General features: G+C 46.4%; 1 protein-coding gene and 1 pseudogene across 1 annotated transcript in view; both read left to right on the top strand.

Moving 5' to 3' along the window:
- LOC138520953 (intelectin-1-like) overlaps nt 1-23843 on the top strand; it is a 480959-nt gene extending 457116 nt beyond the window's left edge. Inside the window, exon 8 of the mRNA XM_069633410.1 lies at nt 23432-23843. Coding sequence (XP_069489511.1) covers nt 23432-23584 — 153 coding nt within the window. The 3' untranslated portion in view covers nt 23585-23843. The remainder of the gene's footprint in view (nt 1-23431) is intronic.
- LOC138565572 (U2 spliceosomal RNA) lies at nt 6219-6374 on the top strand (annotated as a pseudogene).
- Nucleotides 23844-24105: the final 262 nt, after the last annotated feature.

The following is a 24105-nucleotide window of genomic DNA, read 5'->3' as shown; positions in this document are numbered from 1 at the left end:
GTTCATTTGATATTGTGGGTTTTGGGCCACTCGTCAGATTTGAGGAGGGTGGATATGCTATAGTCCGTGCTATGTTAAGTACTCTAAGTTATTTTAGAGTTTGCAAGGTAATGTGACCGGGTGAGTTCTTGGCCATAATTAACTCACTAAAAACATGTGTAAGAGCACATTAACAAACAATGGGAGAGGCACCAATAGTAATTATTATTTATAATAATAAAAATAATAATGAAAAAAGTCTTCCAAAAGCACATGAGTAATTTGATGGCTCATCCACAAACGAGCAGTGTGCAGCGCCAACTGCCTAGCCTTGTCTAAACAGGCATTAACAGGCCTTACACTAGATTCTACAAAATGGCTTACACTATAACAGAGCTTTCACCATAATGCACGCTTTCTGTAGCATGCAGCGGCCGATTGATGTCAGGCCAACTCCACTGCTGCAAGAGCTCTGGCAGGAATCAAACGCCCTCTGTAGGCAGTGCTACAAGTATTTATGTGTTATTTACGTAGTGCTTTGACACAGTGCTTTTCTCTGATCAATTTATTTTAAAAAACAATTACTACCCAATTGAGTCATCTTTTCCGGGATTTTAACCATTGAACTGCAGATCACACACATATCTCAGCAGCCAGTGCTTTACTCGCTGAAGGTGCCAGTTTCAGTAGGTTGAACTTCCTGAACCAACAGTCCTCACTCAGGTTATACACCATATTTAAGCTTCAATGGCATAGGTAAGACGTAGAAACAAAGATAGAGTTCTGTTTCAGATTCAGATTATAAAATCCATTTTGACAAATGACATGAAGGCTTGCAATTTTGTATCATTTCTGAACATTTTTATGTTGGGTAGTTATTGTGCATGAACCTAGCTTGGAGAAGCACGTTGATGCAGTATCATTTACATGCATGCTATAAAAACATTCATGCCTATTGTACGAAAAGGCATGCAATATGCAGAGAAAACAGCACTACTTTCTCAGTCATATCTCATATGTTCATTGCGTCATCTTTAAGAAACAATTATGCTGTTTCCTTTCATATTATTACTGGTAAAAGAAATGTAGCTTTTATCTCAAGATGAACTCACTTTTCTGATGGAATCGATTCTGTGTCATTGCGTGGCTGTTAATAAATAGTAATCTGTGGTAAGTGGTATAATGGCAGGTTCCGAGGCAAGATCTCATTAAAATTGTATGTAGAAAGCGTTAAGACCCATGGGTATTATAGAGCTTAAACCAGCAGGTTACCAATACAAAAAGTCCAATTAGAAACGAAAGCAGTATGATACAAATGTGTTTTAAGATGTCTATTGAAAGGTAACATCTCTGAGATGCATCTAAAATGAATTAAGCAGAAGTTTCCATAAACAAGAGCCCTGTACAGCAAACACGTGGCCATCCAACAAATGCAATCTGAACCTTGGTATTGACGCTAACTGATCTCCCTTTGACCTCATCAGACCAGTAGGCCAATATGAGGCAATATTTGCTCTCAGACAGTGTCCTTCCCGGAAGAGATGCTCTTCAGCAAAATCTTTAGTTTTCTGACAGAAATTGAAGACTTGGCTGTCTTGAACACAGTCCTAGATGTTACTGGGGTAATCTAGGGATCCACTCTTTGTCTGTTGTATTTATACTGATGCAGGCCTGCTTAGATACTCATATGGGTCATTAGTGTCATACAAACGACCAAAGCAATCAAAGCCAGCTGACAGCTGATGAACACATTTGGGAAACAGCACTGTAGTGTTAAATTGAATCATGGCTTAAACTGGTAACCAATACAACGTTTGAGGCATTGGGGTTGATGAAGCAAAAAGGGGCGCATTGTCAGGTGAAGTAAATGGGATGCACATGGCGTTCTCCGAGTGTCAGGTAAGTTGGAAGGTAATTCCATTATTAATTATAAAAGGTAATTAACTAACTACAAACATGTAGGTCCCACTTGTGTCCACCACCCATGTAACTGGCATTCAACAGTCCTTGGTGGAACACTCAGGGAAACCCTTCAATCAGTAACATCACATAAACTATGACATCACACACTCAGGAATACATATATAATGACAGGAAGCAGCCATGTGCTACAGATCTTCACACTTTATCAAGACACACACAAACAATACTGACACCAATGCACTACCCACTGAACACAATTGGCAGGGAAAAGAGAAAAGCAACATCCACCTGACTGGATGTGAGGAACTAAGCAACGCCCAAACCAGAACATGCATATACGTGCAGCCTCTCACAGATGGGCATGCCGAACTCCAAGAAGCCTGAACACAAAAGAATATCTGAGCACAAGTGCACAATGAACCAAGGTAAAGGCAAGGAGAAGAATTGCCGGCACTAACCAAATCAGGCATCCAGACACAAATGCAGCCGCAATGGCCCATGTGTGCCACACAGCCACCAAGTGAAATGCTACAGCTCTGACATCCTGTGTGAGCCTCAGAATCGGTCCAAAAGAGTCCTGACTCCAATAGAACCATACACACAAAAAACAATGTCATGTTGCTGAGCTGACCCATCCGGTTATTTAAACAACACCCATGCAATCTCCCCCAGTGCGCATAGCAAGATCCAATCATGACAGAGCAACACTTCTTCTGGACACACATGCATGCTCAACAACAAACACACAGGGTGCACCACTGCTCTCAAACACAGGCATAACCATGCACACTCTACAAATTCCATTCTACAGACATGCATGTGAAACTTGGACAGCTGCTAATCCAGCACAACAACCACCAATGCATGCATTGGCATTACAACCCCTCGTGGATTGCCATGAGTGGGTGGTGCAAGGATAAACTGCAATGGGGGGAAATTCATTTGCCAATACCCACCATCACAACCAACATGCGCTACTAAAGATGCCACTCTGTCCTCAACAAGAGTGAAGGCGAAGATGATACGCTACTGAGGATACCAGCTTCTCCTCAACCGGTGTCAACGTAGCACATGCAAAAGAATGTCACAGTACTAACATCTTCAGTCATGGAGCATCAAACATCTAAACCCCAAGGCCATCTGCGGAAAGATGATGTCCATGTCCGTGGAGAAGTCTGAGTCTCAGGTAAGTTGCAAGGTGAGTTATTTATAAAGTATAGCAAGTCATTATGTAACTATAAACATGTACCAGCCATTGGTGCTCACCGCCCTGGTAAATTATCTCCAACAGTCCTGGGTGTTACACTCAGGGGACAACACTGCATCAATGACACCTTATGCTCTCTGACATCACACACACTCAGAAACACAGGGACAGGAAGCTGCCAAATGATACATCATGTTAACCTCCACAATAGCCTGGGCAATATGACTTAAATGATTACAAGAAAGAAAGGGTTTGATTTTTTTCTAAGAAGACATAATAAGTTGACAGACTCATTATGAAAGCTCATTTTACTCGTAGAGAAGAGGAATACCTATGTGTAAAATCCATGTGTAAACATTGTATGCGTGGAACTTTATCTCTTCTACGTTTTCCTTCATTTATATGACGCAGCGGGGCACGAAATGCAATATCCTTGTCCGCCTTCCCTAGATTCTCTGCCATACAAATGCGACAACATTTACACCAGCATGAGATGGTTATGCTGGCATAAATGCTGTGAGTTCTGAGGAAATCCGCCGGCTTATTACACAAGCAAAAAGCCAGAGGATTCCAAAGGAATTCATTGTAAACTCTGCCTGGTATACATAAACGGTGCATAGGCGATAAAGTCCAATAACAAATGCATATACAGGAAATGACGTCTTCATTTACACCTTTGTTTTTCATTTTACAGCGCAAATGCAAAAATTGTGTCAGGGGACCTGTTTACAGATAAGTGCAAAAATAGGCAATTTACCGGGACTTGGACCATGAATTCCTCAGAGATATAGTTTGGGGTACAATGTAAAGTGAGACATTCTGAATGGTGACTTGCAGGTGGATCAACTCAAATTTTCTAGTATTATGTTTAGTACCAGCAACAAATTGCATGGACTCTATTTGGCTTAGCCTACAGGCTATAAAGACAAGCTATGCTTGTGCAACAGTCATTATCCTCTTGATGGATCATGTGACAGATTAAAGTAAAACTGTGTGGCTGTGTCATTGCTTTGGAAACCACCATCAAGATGTATCAAGCGATCGGGGAGAGGTTTGACATACATGTATCGAAGTGATCGGATTTGACATACATGTATAGAAGTGGGAAGAGCAGTGATCCATGTGGAACATTGAAGGGGACTTGCATTTTTGGTGTAGATAAGTTATTCTAGGTCGCATGAGACATTCTAATAGAGCAAACCATTGCACCGCAGATGACTCCTTGGACACTCAAAATAAACACTCCAAAATAATCTGATGGTCCAAGGTCTCAAATCTCCGTTCATCAGTGACCATATACAATGCCACTGTTCATTATTTTGTTACCAGAAATGTTGCTTTCTTGAAGTTTTATCAACCTTTATAGAGGTTTGAATGAGCCAAATGGCTGCATGCAGCACTTAACAAAAACCCACCAACCCATGTTCAATGTCATTATGCACATCACAAGACATGGCAGTTTGAGACTCCATTGAACTCAAGTGTATGGCACGATTCCCAACTCTAGCATTCAAAGTAAATATTGATAAGGTCTGAAATGATAGTTTTTACTTGCGCCAAACTGCAATATGTGTACTTGGCGATTGTAACCCGTACTATTCTTCTACGGGACATACACAGCCAAGCCAACTTTTTCATTCGTTTGGGCACTGTTTGTAGTTACTTAAATATAAGAATGCAAGAAATAAATGCATGAACGCCCACTGTCTCAATTCTAAACAAGGCTAAAAAATGAAAAGGAATAGCAACAATGGGGCTCATTAGGAGTTTACCGGTATCCCGTCGGTAATTGCGGCGGGATACTGGCAAACGGACCTCCCGTTACCGCTGCCTGATATTACCGGGATATTCCAGGTGCGGTCATTCCCCATTCCACGGAGTCCCATAGGTGCATAATAATGGTGCAGGTAATACCGACTATGTATCTTGTTGGTGGGGGTCCGATTTACCTCCAGCTCTTGGCTGGAGGTAAATCAGTTAAACTCCACCAGCAAACTTGTAGTTTGGTGTTGCAGGAAAAGTGGCGGTAACAGACTTTAAAGCCATTTTTCCTGCACCGCCAAACTCCTAAATGTGTTGCTTCCATCATTTGTCATTTTTTTAACACCCTAGACAACTGATGGTAATTTTATCCAATTAGATGGAACTTAATTTATCAACCTCAAATTTAAGAAGGATTGAGTTGTTTTTGTTGGGATTGCATACTGTAACTTAAGTATGGGCACAGATTTCAGTTGCCAATTCTTTCTTCAATACACTAATATTTTCTCCAAGACAATGTGCTACTTTTATATGGGTACATTGTACCGGATCTTCAATTCTGTTATCTTCCTCAATGGGGCTCGTAGGACTGGGCCGCAATGTTGGTATTTATTCCAGCACTCTGTATGGAAAGAGTTATCACATAGTCTAGTGAGGGTTTTCGTATCTGAAATGATCAGTTCAGCTTTGCCGATTCAGCTAATCCCATCATTTAACAGAAGGGTAATATATACGTGCAAGATTGTACCTCCAATAGTACATTATAAGGCTATTGTAGATCACAAGGGAGTTTGATGACCATACAAAGGCACGCCGAGAGCTTTTTTAGGCCCTGGACCTCCAATGTGATTGCATTACCTTTCATAGAGCAATTTTGAGGAACAATGAATGGAAAAGAAATCAGTATTGATTACCAGGCACATATTAATTTGAATAAACACATGAATAAAGAAATTCTGTGTGTGGCCCCTATGTCCTGTTAAGGTTGCTCGGAAAACAAAATGTGAACAGAAGCTTGTGCATTTGGATGCAGATTTTAGTGTGAGTGCTAATTATTTTATTTCATGCAGCAACGAATGGACACAGTTTCTCCCTTGCCTGTAAAATCTGTTAATTAAATTGAAGGAGGGAGTTTGCTTTTTCTCCACTGAGAGACCTTGGCAGACAGGGGGTTTAATTTGTGGCGAATGACTGAGCCAGCCTGTACACTTGATGCTGGAATTAAAGTGCAGGCTGAAAACTGGAGTTCATTCTGCAATGTGAAAAGATAATAATGATGCTTTTTACATTGACAGACGAGTCTTTATTTGTCTGAAACTGTTCAAAGTGCTCAACAGTGTAGGACTTTATCACTTCTCGGCCTTTTGGCTAAGATCAAGTGTAGTACCTGTTTGGGAACTTTTGTGGGATCTCTATGAGTAACTGAAGTTGTGTAGCAGTTTACTCAGGGTTTGCCTGGGCACAGTAGCTGGGCACCGTTGTTTCGGTGGCCCCCAGAAGGAAGGCAATAAAAACAAGTCTGTAAAAAAAAAAACAGTGTAGGACTTTCAGGCTTTTTTTAGTTTTGGCTATGAGGTCGCACACTAGCACCACCTACAAGATAGTACAGATAGTCAGGTTGCGATGTGAGGAGGAACACACAGCTTCCGGGTGTTATTTAGGTGTTTAGTCACCCGTGGCCATTTTCACCCATTAAACGCCCATCCTGATTCCAAACACCCCTTGCTAGCATCTCTTTGAGCTAACTCTTACATACAGTAAAATCAAACTATGTAATATTATGGGGCTGCCTTTGTAAAGTATAAGGAGTCTTCTAAATTGCAATTCCTTCATTACAGTTGTAAATAAACTTGTCTAATAAAAATGTCTTGATAAAAGGGTGCCTTCTGTTACTTATCTATAAGCAATGCCATTCTACAGCTCGCTTGAACTTCAAAAACCACAAACAATCATTTAATAGGGCACACTGCTGGCTACTGTTTACGGACACTGTCCTGAATATGCATGGGTAATCGTGCAAACCATATTGATGTTATCATCCAGCACGTAACAGATTTGCCATAGGCCAGTGTACCTTTTACAGCGCATCTCAATGCATGACTTACAGTTTGGCATCTCAACCAAATGTTTAATGCACCAATCCTCTTTAGCTGAGAATTCAGTGCTTAAGTTAAGACAACATATGTCCATAGTTCAGTGAAGCAAAGAGAAGCAGCAACCTAACAAGATTATTGTTAAATGCTGGAGACATATTTCTCACCCACATTTCTGACTAGTGCCTGCAGCTCTTGGCCAAAATGGCAGTGATTGCTTTATGCACGTAATGTCTTTTTTAAGGTTGCACCCAGCGACGACCGCAGCGAAAACCAGAACAATGCAGAGCCTCAGCAAACACCAAGTATGGACTCTGAGAAAAGCCTCAATCATCAACCCGACTCTTAGGGTACGTCCTTCACGGGATGCATCACTGAAGAAGACGAGGACGTGAGACGCCATCCAGCGTGTGAAAAGACACACAGAGACCAGACGAGGACGTGAGACGCCATCCAGCGTGTGCAAAGACACACAGAGACCAGACGAGGACGTGAGACGCCATCCAGCGTGTGCAAAGACACACAGAGACCAGACGAGGACGTGAGACGCCATCCAGCGTGTGAAAAGACACACAGAGACCAGACGAGGACGTGAGACGCCATCCAGCGTGTGAAAAGACACACAGAGACCAGACGAGGACGTGAGACGCCATCCAGCGTGTGAAAAGACACACAGAGACTCCCATGTGAGAGCAATGCATTTGTGTTCAAATGATCTAAGTTTGGGAGGAATGTGATGTCAGTGGACGGCCCGAGTTACGTGAGCGAGTGGGAGCCAACCGCTCGTGACAAAGGACAGGATGAGGCCAATAAAGAAGGAAATGCCCAGAAGGACTTTACCCAGTGACACTGACTCCTGGCTGGTTGTGCTTTCTATGAGCTCAGCTTAACCGTGTGAGCATGAGTGTGTGAGCGCCATCCTGACCTCCCTGTATGCCACCGGAGGTCAGAACGAACACCATCACAACTACATCTGAACAGGCCACAGCACCATTAGCACACTTATGACAGTAAATGTTTTTATTGCATAGCCTTTCTTTTTGTGCAAGGGACAGCAAGGAATGTGGTGGCTCGCCTCAGGTCACCGGGGCGGGCCACACCATGTGTTGGGACCACCCGACGGGGGTCCTGTGGGCTGCGGTCACGCAGCTCGCCTGATGCAGGGATCACCCTGCCCAGTCCGGATCACAGGACGGATACCTCTGCTGGGGGCACTCAACAATTGGCGGCTACGGCCTTGGGGGCACACAGGCTGAGCCAACGCACACAGGCCACAATCATGTGGCAACCCTCAATTCAACAAATGGGACACAGACACAAGTTGCCGCTTCCTGGGGCTCTGCTGCACTGCCGTGTGCATGCCAGCAGAGCTTCTTTTATTAGAGGGGCGTCATGACAATGTCATGACGCTCTTTCGCACAAAACACTAGACCCACACATAACATCCCTCCTTTATTATAACAAAAGAAAAATCACCCACCACTACAAAACAGCGACCCTGTACTGGGTCTAACGTGGTGCATTCCAGTCCACACACCCGTTATAATCCTACATGACCACTGCAAATATCAGGTGCATTCCAGTCCGAGCACCACCTAATAACTAGTTAAAACTTTCACCTTTGAACACTGAAACCAACAGGTGTGTTCCAGTCCTCACACCACGGGGCCCAACAGCGGGCTGTTCCGACTCAGAATATTCCGGGATCGAACTGACATTGACGCTGCTGCAGGACAAGAAGAATATGTTTTCTTCATCTTTCTCCTCTTACACATCATGCTGCATTCTCCTTTGGTCTTCTGCCACCTGGACCGCGGCAACTTTCTCCCCTTCGACTCACTCCCCCGATGTCCCCAACATGCTGGTGGGCGTCGGGGTGAGGCACACCCGTGCAAAGTGGTCCACCTTCCCGCACCTCCCACAGATGTGTCCCCTCGCAGGGCAGACCTGCAGGTCTGGAAGATCCCACCCGCACTGATGGCATATGGTGGCACCGGGATCTCTCCATGGCCAATCCCCTCTCCTCGCTGGCCTTGCTCCTTGCCACTTGCCGACAGCGGACACCTCCTCCAACTTGATCCATTGCATGGTGGCCTCCAGCTTGAGATGATGTCTGGACGAGTCCATGACTGAAGCCCGCACCTGCGCCAGCTCCTGGGCACGGCCGAGTGCCAGTATGCGATCGAGGGTTAGCGCTGGGTCCCTTAGAACTTGTTTGCACAGCTTCAACGAGCTGCAGCCGTAGATGTTCTGCGCCCTGATCTCATCCTCCTCGAAATTGCCCAGCGCACAGGACAGCGCAATGCCCCGCAGTTTTCCATGAAATGCGTCAAGACTCTCCCCTTCCTCCTGTCTCGTGCACCTCATTCTGAAACGTTTGTAGTCCCTGTTGACCATGGGTCTGAAATATTCATTCAGAGCTGCAATGGCTGTGCCATTGGACTGGTCAACGGGCTGTAGGGTCTTGAACAGCCTCTGGACAGCCAGTCCGGCAGAGTACAGGAGGGTTGGGCATTTTACTCGGTCCTTGATCCCCACCGCCTCAAAGTACAGCTCCAGGTTCTCTACCCAGGCTGTCCACCAGGATCCTAAACTGGCGGGTGCACCTACCACGTCAAACTGAGGTAACGGTGCCAGCTGCCCTCCTTGTCGACCCACCACCCCATTTTCATCGTCCGACATGATGAGTACTTTGTGAGGCGCAGGATGTGACTAACTGCCGGTGGGCCTTGGGTTATCTGCCCCCTTGTGGACATCTTTGAGGGCGCACAAGCACTCCTGAAGAGCCGCTACCCTATTGGTGCTTTGTTGTTGGCGACAATTTGACACTGGCTCTTTGACCCCGCCAGGCTGAGGTTCCAGAGGGCGCACTCCAGGTGGAGCCACTACCTTCGGGGCAGATGTAAAAACCCAGAGGGGTTATTGACACACCTGTTCCCCACCCTCCAGAGGATGGCCTTCTTCCACCGTATCACCTCACATTTGTAGAAGGGAGAAGAAAAACAAATGTTGTTCTCCCCTCCCCCTTTCTTTTCTGTTGGTCTGTTGTGTAAAGGGAGAGAATAGGACAAAATGTTATAATTTTTTCCTTTCTCTCCTCTCCTGTTGTTCATGGGCAGCCCTTGTGCCCTGTCCGCCGGGGCCGCTGCCTCGTGTATTCAATTCCTTTCACCACCGCAGCCCGGATCCACAGGCCACGCCCCTTTCCTTGTCTCCAGGGTGCAATGATGAGGCCGCGCCCCCTCCAGGCCGCACCAACTGCCGGTTCAGATGTAAATTCAAATATTACTTTTTGTCTTATCTTGATTTCACCCCTGCAGGCCTGGGTCTTGATGGGGGGGGGGCCCGCTTCCGGCGGGATGTGTAGGTGGTTCCCCGCCCCATGCCCAGGTCTCCAGGATCCGCCCCCTTTCCTTTGTTCAGGCCTGGGCACTCTTACCCCACGCGGTCGATGCCGTCACAGGTCAGGGTCGCCTACAATGACTGGCTGTCCCTGGTCCCACTGCCGCCTTCCAAGCACCAGGCAACCCGTGCCAGCACAGCTGCACAAGGTCTCTGGGCCGCCTGTGGCATAATAAGGTCCTCCCCCTTCCTTCGCGGCCGACGCCACATATCACTGCACACAATGGGCTTCCAGCAGCCCACACACTGCAACGGTGCACAGAGCCCGGACCGCCCTCGTCGCCAATGTGGTGGCCCGCCTCCGGTCACCGGGGCGGGCTACATCATGTGTCATGACCACCCGACACGGGTCCTGTGGGCTGCGGTCACACAGCTCACCTGATGCAGGGATCACCCTGCCCAGTCCGGATCACCGATGGATACCTCTGCTGGGGGCACCCAGCACTCGGCGGCTACGGCCTTGGGGGCACCCAGGCCGGGCCAACGCACATAGGCCACGATCATGTGGCAGCCCTCAATTCAACAAACGGGACACAGACACGAGTTGCCGCTTCCTGGGGCTCTGCTGCACTGCCGTGTGCGTGCCAGCAGAGCCCCTTTTATTAGAGAGGCGTCATGACGATGTCATCACGCTCTCTCGCACAAAACACTAGACCCACACATAACAGGGATCAGTTTGATGCCACATACTGCCTTTCAGATGGGCTGTGTATGCTAAGGCAAAGAACAGTGTGTTAAGCAGTCGTCTATCCATTTGCCCCGAGATTCTGTCCCATTTATATCTCCAAGCTGTGACACTCTGGGGAAGGGTAGGTGCAAGCAGTAGGCAAACTAGACGGCTGCATAGGGTGGTGGTAAACCAATCTGAGCAATAGAGGCTGTATGAAACCCTCCTGAAACTAGGGTGCCCCCTGCTGCAAACCACAGTTCTCACATGACTAGGACTCATTAAACTGGTAGTGAACGCAGAGCTATTGCCTACTGAAACCAGTTTTTAGGCTGAATAGCACATGGTCTGGCTCAAGTAAAAACACAAAGGCCTGGAAGAAAAATCTATTGTTAAATCAACACGACAGGACCAGGTCCCTCACAACAGGCAGGTTCGAGTCACGATAGATCCTTCCTGGAACATCTGGAGGCTGAACATGCGACAGCCAAAGTAGACTCATCACAAGGAGGAGCTGGAAGGAGACAAGGTGGGAAACGGGTCTCACATATGTTCAGCAACAAAGAGTTGAAGGTCTTGTCCACATAATCTCAGAACAGAAACAAGTGTGTTGTGCTTGCAGAATATGTTTTCTTAAACATTTTCATTCATATTACCATCTAATACTTAAACTGTGCTGAAAGGCTGCCTCTGAGTATTGACCCCACATTTGGTTTGTTGTATCAGGTGTAAATGTTGTTCTTCTAGCCTGCACACTAGAGCTCTTAAAAAAACTTTAAATGGCAATACTGATTTTATGACCCTCAGAAAATTGAAAATAAACGTAACCAAATCAGCAGTACTAACAATGGGCAAGCCAGAGAATCAGTCAAAATACTTTTTTGTAAATAGATCCCAGCTGGAGAAAGTACACCAATTCCATTACCTAGGAATCCGTTTTGCTGCAAATGGCTGTGGAAATCATTATATCCTTACTTGCAGAATGTAGCACTTTAATTTTGGCTAAATTAATCTGTATAAAAGGGGACGATGACTGGAGTGGCTCTTGCCAAATTTAAAAAAGAATATAAATCCCTCCTGAAAGAAAAGAAAATATTGCATTCGGCTTAATTATGGGACTTGATGGAGGAGGCCATCTTAAACAAAGCTATTAAAAAATGTTGGAAATTAGTGGCCAACGGGTTTGCCGAAATGCAGGCGCTCCGGAGGGGGAGAGGAGCCATCTCACCAGCCGATTGGGTCAATCACTACCAAAACATCTTCTTTCAACCAGGGCTAGTTGAGGATGGAAAATCAAGTCCCAATAGGGGAGAGGATATAATTTTTTTCTGAGGGGGAATTTGCCCTCTCTATTAAAACTTTGTCATTGGGGAAGGCCCCTGGCACGGATGGCTTTGGCTCTGATATCTATGAATGGTTTTGGGAATGGTGGTGTCCTTTACTTATATGGCTTTTTAATGGGTATCCGTATATATTAACGGAAAAAAGGAAGAAAATGCTAAATACGGCATTGAAAAGAAAATGAATCCCAAAAATGTCGATCAAGAGGAGCGGGGGCTGAAGGGGTGTCCCCCGCTCACCTTGATCGACATTACGGAACTTCAGGGGTTGCAGGGGTGTCCCCCACTCCCAAAAAAAGGAAAGCGGAGGACAAGCAAAGGAAAAAATAAATAAAGGATAGGACCCTGTGGCACCGGTTTCCATCCAAGTGTGTGAAGGGAACCACCGTCGCAGAGGGATGGCTGAGGCGGCAGCACACTTCGCTGTGTGCCGCCAGAAGGTGAGTAAGGGATGGGGGGGACCGGGTTTTCAGAAATGTCTGTGGGAGACAATCATCCTGATTTTTTTTTATTTAGTTTTTATTGGCATTTTCATGTTAAAAAACAAACAAATAACAACAAACCCCAACACCCCCCACCCCCCTCCCTCCCTCCCTCCTCCCCAACCCCGGGTATGAGAGAAGTACAGTGCTGCAACGCTTGCCCTGCAGAGCAATCCCCGCCCGTCCCACTCCTGTATGCCCTTGTAGTATGAAGTGACCCGAATAGATAAACTCCTTCAAGTGTCCGCTTCCCCTGGTGCGTCTGTTACTATGCCCAAGAGTCTCATGCTCCGGGGACGCCATCACTGCTTTGTACCGTCCAGCAGGTATTCCAGTAAGGCTGCCCAGTCCGCCCTAAATTTGAGATGCTTGCCTTGAATTGAGTACATGAGCCATTCAAGTGCCACCAAGTTCCAAAGCTTAGCCACCCAGTCATGATCCTGAGGAGGGTCCTTTGTCTTCCACCTGTGGGCCAGTACCAATGCTGCAGCCATCATCATTATTGCATAAAGATTACGGCTTACCTTGCTCTTAATTGCTGCCAGAGAACCCTGCAGGCCCAGCATCGCTAAGCCTTTGTTACTCCCAGCCTCCAGTCCCAATACTTGGTAAAGTGCCTCCCAAATCCTGGCCCAGTACTTCTCAATTAACGGGCACTCCCACCATATGTGCTCCCAAGAGCCCACTGCGCCACATTCTCTCCAGCATAGGGAAGAGGGCCCGGGGTAGATTCTGTGAAGTTTGGAAGGGGTCAAGTGCCACTGGGTGAGCAGCTTCAGCCGCATCTCCCTTATTTGAAGGGGCCTTGTCAACTTGGGTATCTGTTTCCATAACCAACACCAGTCATTATCCTTGAGTGCGGATCCTGCAGCAATTTCCCAAGCCTTCATGTAGGATCGCACTGGCGGGTCCTCACCAGCCTTCATATACCTATATAAGGCTGTGATTAGGTGCGTGTCCCCCGATTCCCTACTGAGAAACTTTTCAAAGGGGGTGAATTGTCGGGTCGCCGCTCGTTTTACAGAGGGATGGCTGAGTCAATGCATTAGTTGACAGTAACGGAACCTTTCCTTTTCCCCCAGAGTGAAGTCTGTTTTACACTGTTCAAAGGGCTTGACCCGGCCCTCCCCTTACATGTCCTGTAACATTCTACATCCCCCCTGATGCCAAGCCTGAAATGCGGAAGTGTTGTGACCTGGGGTGAACTGCGGGTTAGTAAAAAGGGGTGTGTAGGGGGATGGATACGTCCTTAAATGAGCCTGCTGCATCGCCTCATTCCAAGTACGACCCACCAGGGCCAGGATCGCACTGCAGTACATTCTAATCAGCCTATCCTGTTTCGGCTTCCACAGGACCCCTTCGAGATCCTCCCCCAGTACCGCCCAATCCATAGCTCTCCATATTTTCCCCCGGTCATCCTTCTGCTAGTCCCAGAGCACCTTAAGCTGCATGGCCCTATAGTGCACCCTGAAATTGGGTAGACCCATGCCCCCCCGCTCTGCGGAGGTTCACATCACCTTGGATGCTATCCTTGGGGGCTTATTGGCCCACACAAACCTGCTGGTGATTTTGTTCAGAGACCTGAAGAAGGTTGGGGAAAAGTGCACTGGCAGGGCAGCAAAGCTGTACAAGAGCTTTGGGAGGACTGTCATTTTTAGGGTGTTGATACGTCCTAGCCATGAAACCGCTAAAGGACCCCAGTCTATCATCTTACTCTTTAGTTTCTCCAGTAAGGGCGGATAATTTGCGTGATAAAGTTGTTCAAGCCTTGCGGTCAATTTTATTCCCAAGTAGGTAATAGAGTGGTTTCAGTTTTGGAGGGATTGACTTTCAGGCCCGCCATGCTCCCAAAGTGGCCCAGTTGCGCTTCGAGTGCAGGTATGGCCATAGTCGGACTGGTAAGAGAGAGTATCACATCGTCAGCGAAGGCTGCAATTTTATGTGATTCCCCTGCAAAGGGGATTTCTGGTATGAGGTGGTTAGAACGTACCGCTTCGAGGAACGGTTCCAGATGGAGAGCATACAATATCGGGGAGAGCGGGCACCCCTGTGTAGTGACCCTTTAGACACATACCGGGTCCGATAGCTGTCCATTCACCGCTAGCCTGAGGGTTTCTATAATTAGCTCTGATCATGTCCATAAATTTGGGACCAAAGCCCATCCTAAGCATAGTAGCAAAAAGGAATCCCCAATCCACCCTATCAAACGCCTTATCTGCATCTATTGCCATGAGGAGAGCGGGGATTCCTCCTTTGTGGGCCTTCTCCACGAGGTGGGCCAGCCTCCTCACGTTATCACTGCTCTGCCTGCCTTGAACAAATCCCGATTGGTCCGGGTGGACCAGCTTCGGGACCAGGTGGTCTAATCTCTTGGCTAAGATCTTGGCATGTATTTTAGAATCGACATTGATTAAAGCTATGGGATGATAGGAGGCACATTCGGTTGGGTCCTTGCCCTTTTTGTGAATGAGGACAACTTTCGCCTCTTCCATAGTTCTCGTAATTGAGCTGTCCCTCCCCATTTGATTGAAGAGCTTGGTTAATATAGGAGTAAGTACTTCCTTATGCCGTTTATAAAATTCCGCCACATAGCCGTCCGGACCCGGCAATTTAACATTAGGCAGTTCTCTTATTGCCTCCCTTACCTCATCCTCTGTGATATCACTTTCCAAAGCTTCCATCTCTTCTTGCATTATGCGGGGTAGATTGACCCTATCTAAGTAATTTAGCTGTTCCACCTGCGCCGGGGCTGCAGACGAGTACAGGGCAGAATAGAATCAAGAGAATTCCCTCAAGATGTCTTCACTATTGGTGGATGTGTTCCCACCCACCACCTTAATCTTTATAATTGTCCTCCCTGCCAGATCCTTTCTAAGCATTCTCGAGAGCAGCCGGTCGGCCTTATTGGCTTTGATATAATATTTCTGCCAGAGATGCAGCAGACTCCACTCCGCTGCCCGAGTCTAAATCAAGTCTAGCTAGCCACGCACTGCCCTTTACTCCCTTTTGGTAGCCTGAGTCTGATTTGCCCCATTTTAGCCACTATCCCCCTTAGTGATTCCTCTAGCTGGGCCTCCTCCAATCTCAACTCCCTGTCCCTTCTCGCCTTGATCCCTATAATTGACCCTCGGAGGATAGCCTTAAAGGCGTCCCACCTGACTTGCGGGGACGTGTCCCCTGCGGGATTCTCAACAAAGAAATGTTCTATTCCCTCCTCAACCTCTTGGACCAACACTGGGTCTTTGAATAGGGAGATAGGATAGCGCCATTTCCACAACCCCACGGGTCTGCCCATCGCCTTCAAGGATATGGTTAGGGGGGTGTGATCCGACAACGTTGTAGAGCCCATCAAGATGTCCAGCACCCTCCCCAGGTGATTGACTGATAGCCAAATGTAATCTATTCTCGATTGGGACCGATGAACGTGGGAATAAAAGGCGTACCCCCCCCGCTTCTCCCCGTACCTCCTGCCACGCGTCAACTAGGGCCAGTTTGGTGATTTTCTCCTTCAGGGCTTGTGATGGTCTCCCCTGTGGGCCCGCCCCTCCCGCCGTTCTATCTTTCCCTGGATCCCATGCGATATTGAAATCACCAGTAAGAATAATAGGGGACATGGCAAAGTTCTCCAGTTTTCCCAGGGTATCTTGAAGGAAGCTATCTTGTGCAGTGTTGGGGGCATATATCGTTGCCACCGTTATGGGGGAGTCATTTCCCTCGACAGAAACCGTTAAGAACCTCCCTTGGTCATCTGCCACTTTTCCAACAATATGTAGCTCCAGCCCATACATGAGTGCCATTAGGACTCCTGCTTTCTTTACCCATTGATTCGCCTGTAATGACCTAGCGTAGTCTACATCATCATTCAGGCATGGATGGCCACACATGGCCTCTGCCTGAATGATGATAAGACAGAATTACTCCTAGTCGGATCATCCAATAACCTTCTCAAACTAAGTCCTCATTACACAAATATCCTCATCGATGGGAACAGTATACCATTGCCAAACATGTAAAAACTTTAGGTTTCTACCTCGATGCCCAGTTCAACCTAACTAAGCAGATTAACATGACCTCATCGGCCACAGCCTACACAGGCAAGTTGATCAGAGCCTGTAGACCTGTACTATCCCCCACCACCTGCCTTACGCTGGCGAGAGTGCTCATAAAATCTAAACTGGACTATTGCAACAGCCTTTATCTAGGAGCGAACAAAACCATCTTAAATAAACTCCAGATCATGCAAAACAACGCGCTCAGAGCAGCGTTGAATATTCCCAAAAGAGAGCACATATCAGAAACTAGAAAGCACTACAGGTGGCTCTCTATACATGACAAAATTGTCCTAAAAACTATCCGCCTCACTCACAAAGCGCTTAACTACCAAGCCCCCCCCTATCTCACAGACAAGTTCACATGGAATGTATCCAACAGAATCACTAGATCATCCAACATACCATGTCTGGCGGTGCCCAGATACAATCTAAAAAGAGCCGGAGGTTCTAGCTTCCCGGTATTACCCACCCAGCTTTGGAACACTCTCCCTCAGAATATTCAGATTATTCAAACCTTCAACAAATTCAGAAGCCATGTTCTCACATGGATTCTCAACAAAACATAAAACAACAGCTCTTGATACCACTAACCGCGCAATGATCTGTACAACTAGTATGTGTCATCCATCCTATACTACTGCTATGACCTATGTATAATATGTATAATATGTACAATGTTTAATATGTATATATGTACCATTGTAATTTTTTTACGTGAATGTTATACTATGTAATGTAACCTTTACTATCCTCTAGTGCCCAATTACCTCCGGGTCAGGTGTGCGATATAAATAAAATAAACAAACAAAACCCCCAAAACTTGACCCTTCCCCTGTCACCTGTTTGAATGTGGGTCTCTTGGAGAGCGTGACAGTGTCCGGTCTTTCGCGCCTGATGAGGCACTCCACTTTCTTATGCTTAATCAGCGAGTTTAGGCCATTGACGTTAAACGAGAAGATTCTCAGTGCTCACTGGCTAGACATAATGGTTCAACTGAAAGTAACATATGTCTCTCTGAACTCCGTAAAGTAACTGGCACTCATTGCTTGGAGTCCCTTTTTCTGATGCACTGCAGAAGCTCTGTTTGCCTCCTGGTCCCTTGACTCTCCCAACCCCCCCTTGCCCTCCCCCTTCCCTCAGGCAGTGTGGGACGACTGGCCTCAGCCCCCCTCGATTCAGAACCTCGAGAGTCATCCCATCGAGTGCCCCCCAAGTGTTCCAACGCGCAATGTCCCGATCCCATTCCAAGATGTGTGCCCCCCCTCCCCAAGACCCTTGCTGGATTAGATGCATGACCTGACACTGACAATGAAACGTTTCTGCTGTTGTGCCCACCCCAGGCATCTTTTCTCTGCTCCGTTGGCGATACTGCTTGCTGAGGAATCATTTCTGCAAACCCTGGCCACTCCTTGGTGGCAGACCCTTCAGGACCGGTTGGTTATAATTTTTCCTCGACTTCTTAGAACGGGCCGTGAACCACTCCCACTCCCTCTGGGCGGCCTTCTGAGATGACGGCGGGGGCGATGGTGGTGGAGCTTCCTCATCGAGCCCCAACAGAGCGAGGCCCTACTCACATGTGGTGATTTTCTGAGGGTTCCCTTGCCATTCGAAGCCCAAGCCAAAGGGGTGTAGCCATCTGTAACGAGCGCCTTGTGCTGTTAAGTGGGAAAGTACCAGGCCCATCTTTTGTGGTCTGTGTAAAGTTACCTGCGCCAGATCCTGATACAGCGCAATCTCAGTACCATTGTACGTGAGACGACCAGCCTTCCATGCAGCTGTTAGGATTCGCTCCTTCACTGTGAAGCTGTGCATTGCTACCAGAACATCCCTGGGTCTGGCACCTGGGTCCGCTCGCTTGGGGCCCACTCTATGTATCCTGTCAAAGGTGATGTCCTCCGATCCCACCTCCTCCAGGAGGTCCGCAAAAATACCCTTCACAGCTTGGGGGAGATCTTGATCCAAGATGTTCTCTGGAAGGGCCTTGATCCGAATGTTCAAGCGCCTAGACCTGTTTTCCAGATCCTCCACCTGGAGCTCCAGATTATGCGTGGCGGTCGCCAGTGTGTCCAGGAGAGTGGCGGCCTTCCTTGCGTCCTCAGCGATGTTCTGGATCGCCCTCTCATTTGTGTCCACCCTTTCCTCTATCTTGCTAATGTCCCTTTTGATCTCCTGGAGACCTTCCGCCAGGTCTTCCCTAAGGACGTCCATTTGCTTTTGCCCTGCAGTGGTGATCTTCTCCACTATGTCGGCCAGCAGGAGTTTCAGCGCTGCCTGGGTGAGAGGTTGATCCAAAGCGTTTGTGTCCGCCGGAGGCTCCTCTGGCGGCCACTTGCTGGGGCATGCTGGCTGGGAGTACTTTGTGTCCTTGGCCCATATCTTAGTGAGAGCATTCTCCTGTGGTCTCCTCGGGGGTCTTTGAAGGGCTTGGGGATCCTTGACTTTATTCTTAGACATGATGCCGGGGCTCAGGGTGCTGTGGTCAAAGACTGGAGGTTCTGGTTCCCCGCAGAGCCGGATAGATATAACTGAGCACTGAAATGGGGGGGAGCCTTTGGAGGCGCTGATAGTTAGAGCAGCCCTCTGCGCGCCGCTGCAACCCTCCAGGCACTGGCGGGGCCCTGCAGTATGGATTTCCGCTGAGTATGCTGGAACGTGGGGGCGCCAAAAGTGCCCAGGCAGAAAAAAGGGGACTGCAAACCTACTCCTTCAATTGCAAAGCTGTAGAGTCTGCTGTGCCAAACCAGTCCCCCCACGACCCCACTAGAGCTCAGGCTGTACCTTGTGTTTTTGATGCCTGGGGGGTGCCTGACAGCGTCCCCCGCTACCCTGCCGCAATCCGCTCCGGCTCTGCAAACTCCCGGCCGCAGGTGTTGTCTCAGAGGGGGCGCCCCCCACCGTGGGCCCTACCACTCTCCTCCGGGGCTTCCAAAGGGCAGCCCCTCCAGTGCCGGCTGTTCCGCATCCTGCTGGCATGGGCGGGCTTTCCGCTGGCCGGATCCTGGGTCCTGCTCCTCTCCTCCGGTATTGACGCCCGAGCGCGGTGCTAGGTCCCTCCGCCGCGCAGAATGACAGAGCGCCTAGGAGGGGGAGAGGAGACATTAAGCGGCATCAGCTGGGGCCCTCCAGAGGTGCGAGACACTTCCCCTCCATGACCGCTTGCGCTCTGGCCACCACCTACTCTTCTGGTGCCCCTGCGTCCAAGGCAGGGGCCGGTCACGGGTCCACGGGTCCCCCTGGGTCGGGCCTCACCAGGCTGCCGCTCTCCACCGCCTGCTCCCAAGAGTGCCACGGGGGCAGTCACGACCAGGTTCCACTCCTCGTCCTCCGCGAGTCATCCGCCGCCTTTTACCGTCACCTGGGGTGGGCTGCGCCGGTCACAGGGGCCAAAAGTAGAGACTCGGGGACAGGAGCTCAGTGGCCGCGGAGTTCACAGCATCGCGGCCATCTGGGAATCCCCCAATCATCCTGATTTTTAAAAAAAGTTCTACTGCCGACCCCAACTATTATCGACCAATATCCTTATTGGAAACGACTAATAAACATTCCAGCAAATGTTTGATGCAAAGGCTGGAAGAATGGGTCAAGTGTAATATTGAGTGCCACCGAAGCAGGGTTTAGGAAAGGATTTTCTACCCTCGACCACTGTTTTATCCTGAATGTTTTAATTGAGATGTTTTGCAAGATCAGAGGAGGCAAGTTGAATGTAGTATTTTTATACTTGAACAATCTTTCCATTCTACAGATAAGAATATCCTTTGGAGGAAGCTGGAAACACTCACGTTTCCAAGTGCTTTGTTGAGGCTGATATAAGCTTGCTACTCTGATACTCATGCAGCCATATTGTCCATCTAAGGGACGTTTTACCCAGAATTCTAATACCACAAAGGGGGTAAAATAAGGATATTCATTGGCCTTGTTCTAGTTTATCCCTTTTCCCTCTGATTTTAGCCCTGAACAAAGTGAGCAAAGAATTGTTCCATCGTCACTACAAAAAGTGTCAAATAGTTCACTCTTATTTGCTGAAGATACATCATTATTGGCTCTCACACCATGAGGGTTACAAAGGAGTTTGGAATACGCAGATCATTATTTCTGCTCGAACGGCATGAAGCTTAATATGGGGAAAACAAAAATATTGGTATTTGGGAAAGTCAAGAATTATATATGGAATTAAATGAGCAAGAAATCGAAGTGGTAAGCTCTTTATGTTACCCGGGGCTGACCTTCGATAAGTCTTGAAATTGGACCATGCATATTAACGCTGTAGCTGCAAAATTAAGGCTGAGGATGGTCGGCCTGATGAGGTTTTATTACAATTGCAGGGCAAGATCCTAAATAAATGCATGGAAGTCTATAGCGCCAAAGAAGGGACAATGCTCCTTTAAGGGAGTAAAATTTGGGGGTTTGCCAAATGTGACCAGTTGGAGTGGCCCAGAATAAAATGTTATCAAAATTAACAAGCTTCCCCAGGGGCCACCAAATAGTCCAATTAGGGTGGAGTTAGGAGTCGCAAATATAGCTACATTGGCAAATCTGAGGAACCCTAATATACAGAACGCATTGGCATAGATGATCTGTTCAGAATCCAGAAGGAAATAGAAATGGCATAATGAGGGCTGTGCGATTTTGACCAAATGGGACAAATGGACGTGAAGGAGCTGTCTGCCCAGGAATTCTTAACAATTAAAAAAGAATTGACGAGGAAAGTGGTCTGCTTTGATAAAGAATTAGACAAGGCTATGGTGAGCACATTACCGTCCTTCGCATTGTATAAGGCCACCTGGCTGCACTCTGAGGTGGGAGGAGAAATATACAAGTCCCACAAGTGTAAGAAATACCTACTGATGATCAGACAATGTCCTCCCATTAAATACTCCCAACATTTGTCAAAGAGGGGTGGTGTCTACAAAATCTAATTGCGGAATGGAAGTCGACGAGGGCCTGGGGCGTTTTCTGCTAATATGTGCAAATTAGTGTGTTCAACAAAAAAAGAGACCTAGGCCCAATTTTTGAAAGGCCAAAATCAAAACGTATCAAGAGCCCCTATTTTACATAATGAATTGCAGTGATGAAGATTTTATGTTTAGCCTTTTGTACATACGAGAAACTTTTATATATAGGAATGTTTTATTTAACAATTGTATTTAGGAATTTTAGCTGATATTATGCTCTGCCAATTTGGATGCTTTAATATTTGAATTGTGTAATTTTTGTATATGCTTTAATGGAGAAATCGGAATAAAAATATTTTGATTGATTGTCTTTTAAATATATATATATATATATATTGTTATGATCTAAAACTAGTCACTCCCAGAATGCATTTATTTTAGGTACATTGTAGATGTATACATCTCTCACAAATGGTGATTTCAACAAAGTTAGTATTGAACTGCAACAAGCTTTGGTTGCAAAGTTTAACTGCTTATTGTTCAGTTGTTTCTTCAGCCCTATCTAAAGTTCTGTGACAATAGGTTGTTCAGGTTTGAGTGTGTTTCTGTGGTAACTGTTTGGTTCCTTGCTGAGTTGTAGACCTTCTTAGATATTCATTAAAGTCATTTGTATTTCTACATACAACTAGGAGATTTACCTCTTCACATCAACGTCTCTTATTATCTGATCTGAGGTATTTGCAATCATATGCCATGTGTTATCATTCAAGTATTCTTAACGTTTTAGCCAAGAAAATAATGTAATACAGTGCTGTGAAAAAAGAAAATTAGTCTTGCTTTTGCTTGACGTGACATTTTTTCATGTTGTCCTCCTTGGGTACTGTTCAGTTTTCTCAATAGCACAATAACGTAGTTCTTCTATATTTTCACAGCTGTTTTGTAGTGCAGTGTAGGGCTAGTGGGTGTTTCGCAAATCTAATTTTGATGTCTCTTAAATGTTCATGAATTCTGTTTTTCAAAGGTCTGATTGAACTTCCTATGTACACTTTTCCACAGGCACATGTCTCAGGCAATGTTCCATCATCCATTATAGGGAGGACACCACTGGAGTGAAATGAGAGTCCAGCTAGAATTAAAGTGTTCTAGGAAATCCTAATCCTTTAATATTTAGGAAGCCAATCAGCTTAATATGTTTGTGGTGCGCATGAAACATGTGAGAACTATGAGGCTATGCATTGCCTTAGGACATTTACTAAAGGCTATTATTAAATAGGACTAAAAAGGCTGGTGGTTACCTTTTCATATCCTTCATTTGCATTTTTATATGGCAACTTATGTAATTGCTTTTCATATCATATTTATGTAGTGCTATATATAATGTGAATCTTATTTTGAATTGCTTTATTAAGGAAATGTGTATTTTGATTTTTTATACTATTATAAGGTATGTTCAAAATAAAGCAAATTGATTGCACTTCAAAATTTCTTAATTTTGGAAAAACGCTAATCTTGTTTTAAGAGAGGTCAAAGAACTCTACTTTAACATCTGTACATGAATGAATGTCTTGATGTGTTTGTTTTCTTTCCACTGTATGACCATTTTTAATATGGCATTGCCTCTGTCTATTTTTAGTTTTGCATTGGTGGAGGAGGTTACTTTCCTGAAAACACGCCCCGACAATGTGGAGATTTTGCCGCCTTTGATTGGAGTGGATATGGAACCCATAAACACTCCAGCTCATCTAAAGCGATTACAGAGGCTGCTGTGCTGCTGTGGTACCGCTAATATCATATTCAAGTTGGAACTAATACATCCAATTTCATTCATTCTTGATATGATTATGATACTAAGAATTGGGACAAAGCCCAGGTGTGAACATGTACACAGGCATGGGCTTGTCAAATAGGTTTCTAATGAAGATTGAAATTGTTTTCATTGTTTGCTGTATTTCTAATGTATACTATTAACTTTTTAATGATTTATTTGTGCTGGACAAAATAAAGCAAGACTTTCAATGTCAGAAAATAAAGCTTGTCTGCCTTCACTTCAGGTTTTTAATACCATGTTATCAATCGTTCTGTAGATGTTCATAATACTTTTATGTGCAACTTCACCCTTTTGATTCCCTTCTGCTATTTTGAATCTATATTAATTGCGTATGTATGCATAATTACAAAGTGGGAAAAGAAGCTGTACATAGGAGACGCATGCAGGCAGTTACATGTAATGTGCTGGGGTAGCAAAGGTAAGGTTCTAGGATGGGTAGCGGGAAGCTGGCGATTCTAATTGCTCGAGAGTGGGAGAAT

This window comes from Ambystoma mexicanum, chromosome 1q (genome assembly GCF_040938575.1).
Source record: "Ambystoma mexicanum isolate Mex_15411 chromosome 1q, UKY_AmexF1_1, whole genome shotgun sequence".
Taxonomy (NCBI): Eukaryota; Metazoa; Chordata; class Amphibia; order Caudata; family Ambystomatidae; genus Ambystoma; species Ambystoma mexicanum.
The sequence above is the reverse complement of the archived record's forward strand: the minus strand, read 5'-3'. Positions and strand labels throughout refer to the sequence as shown.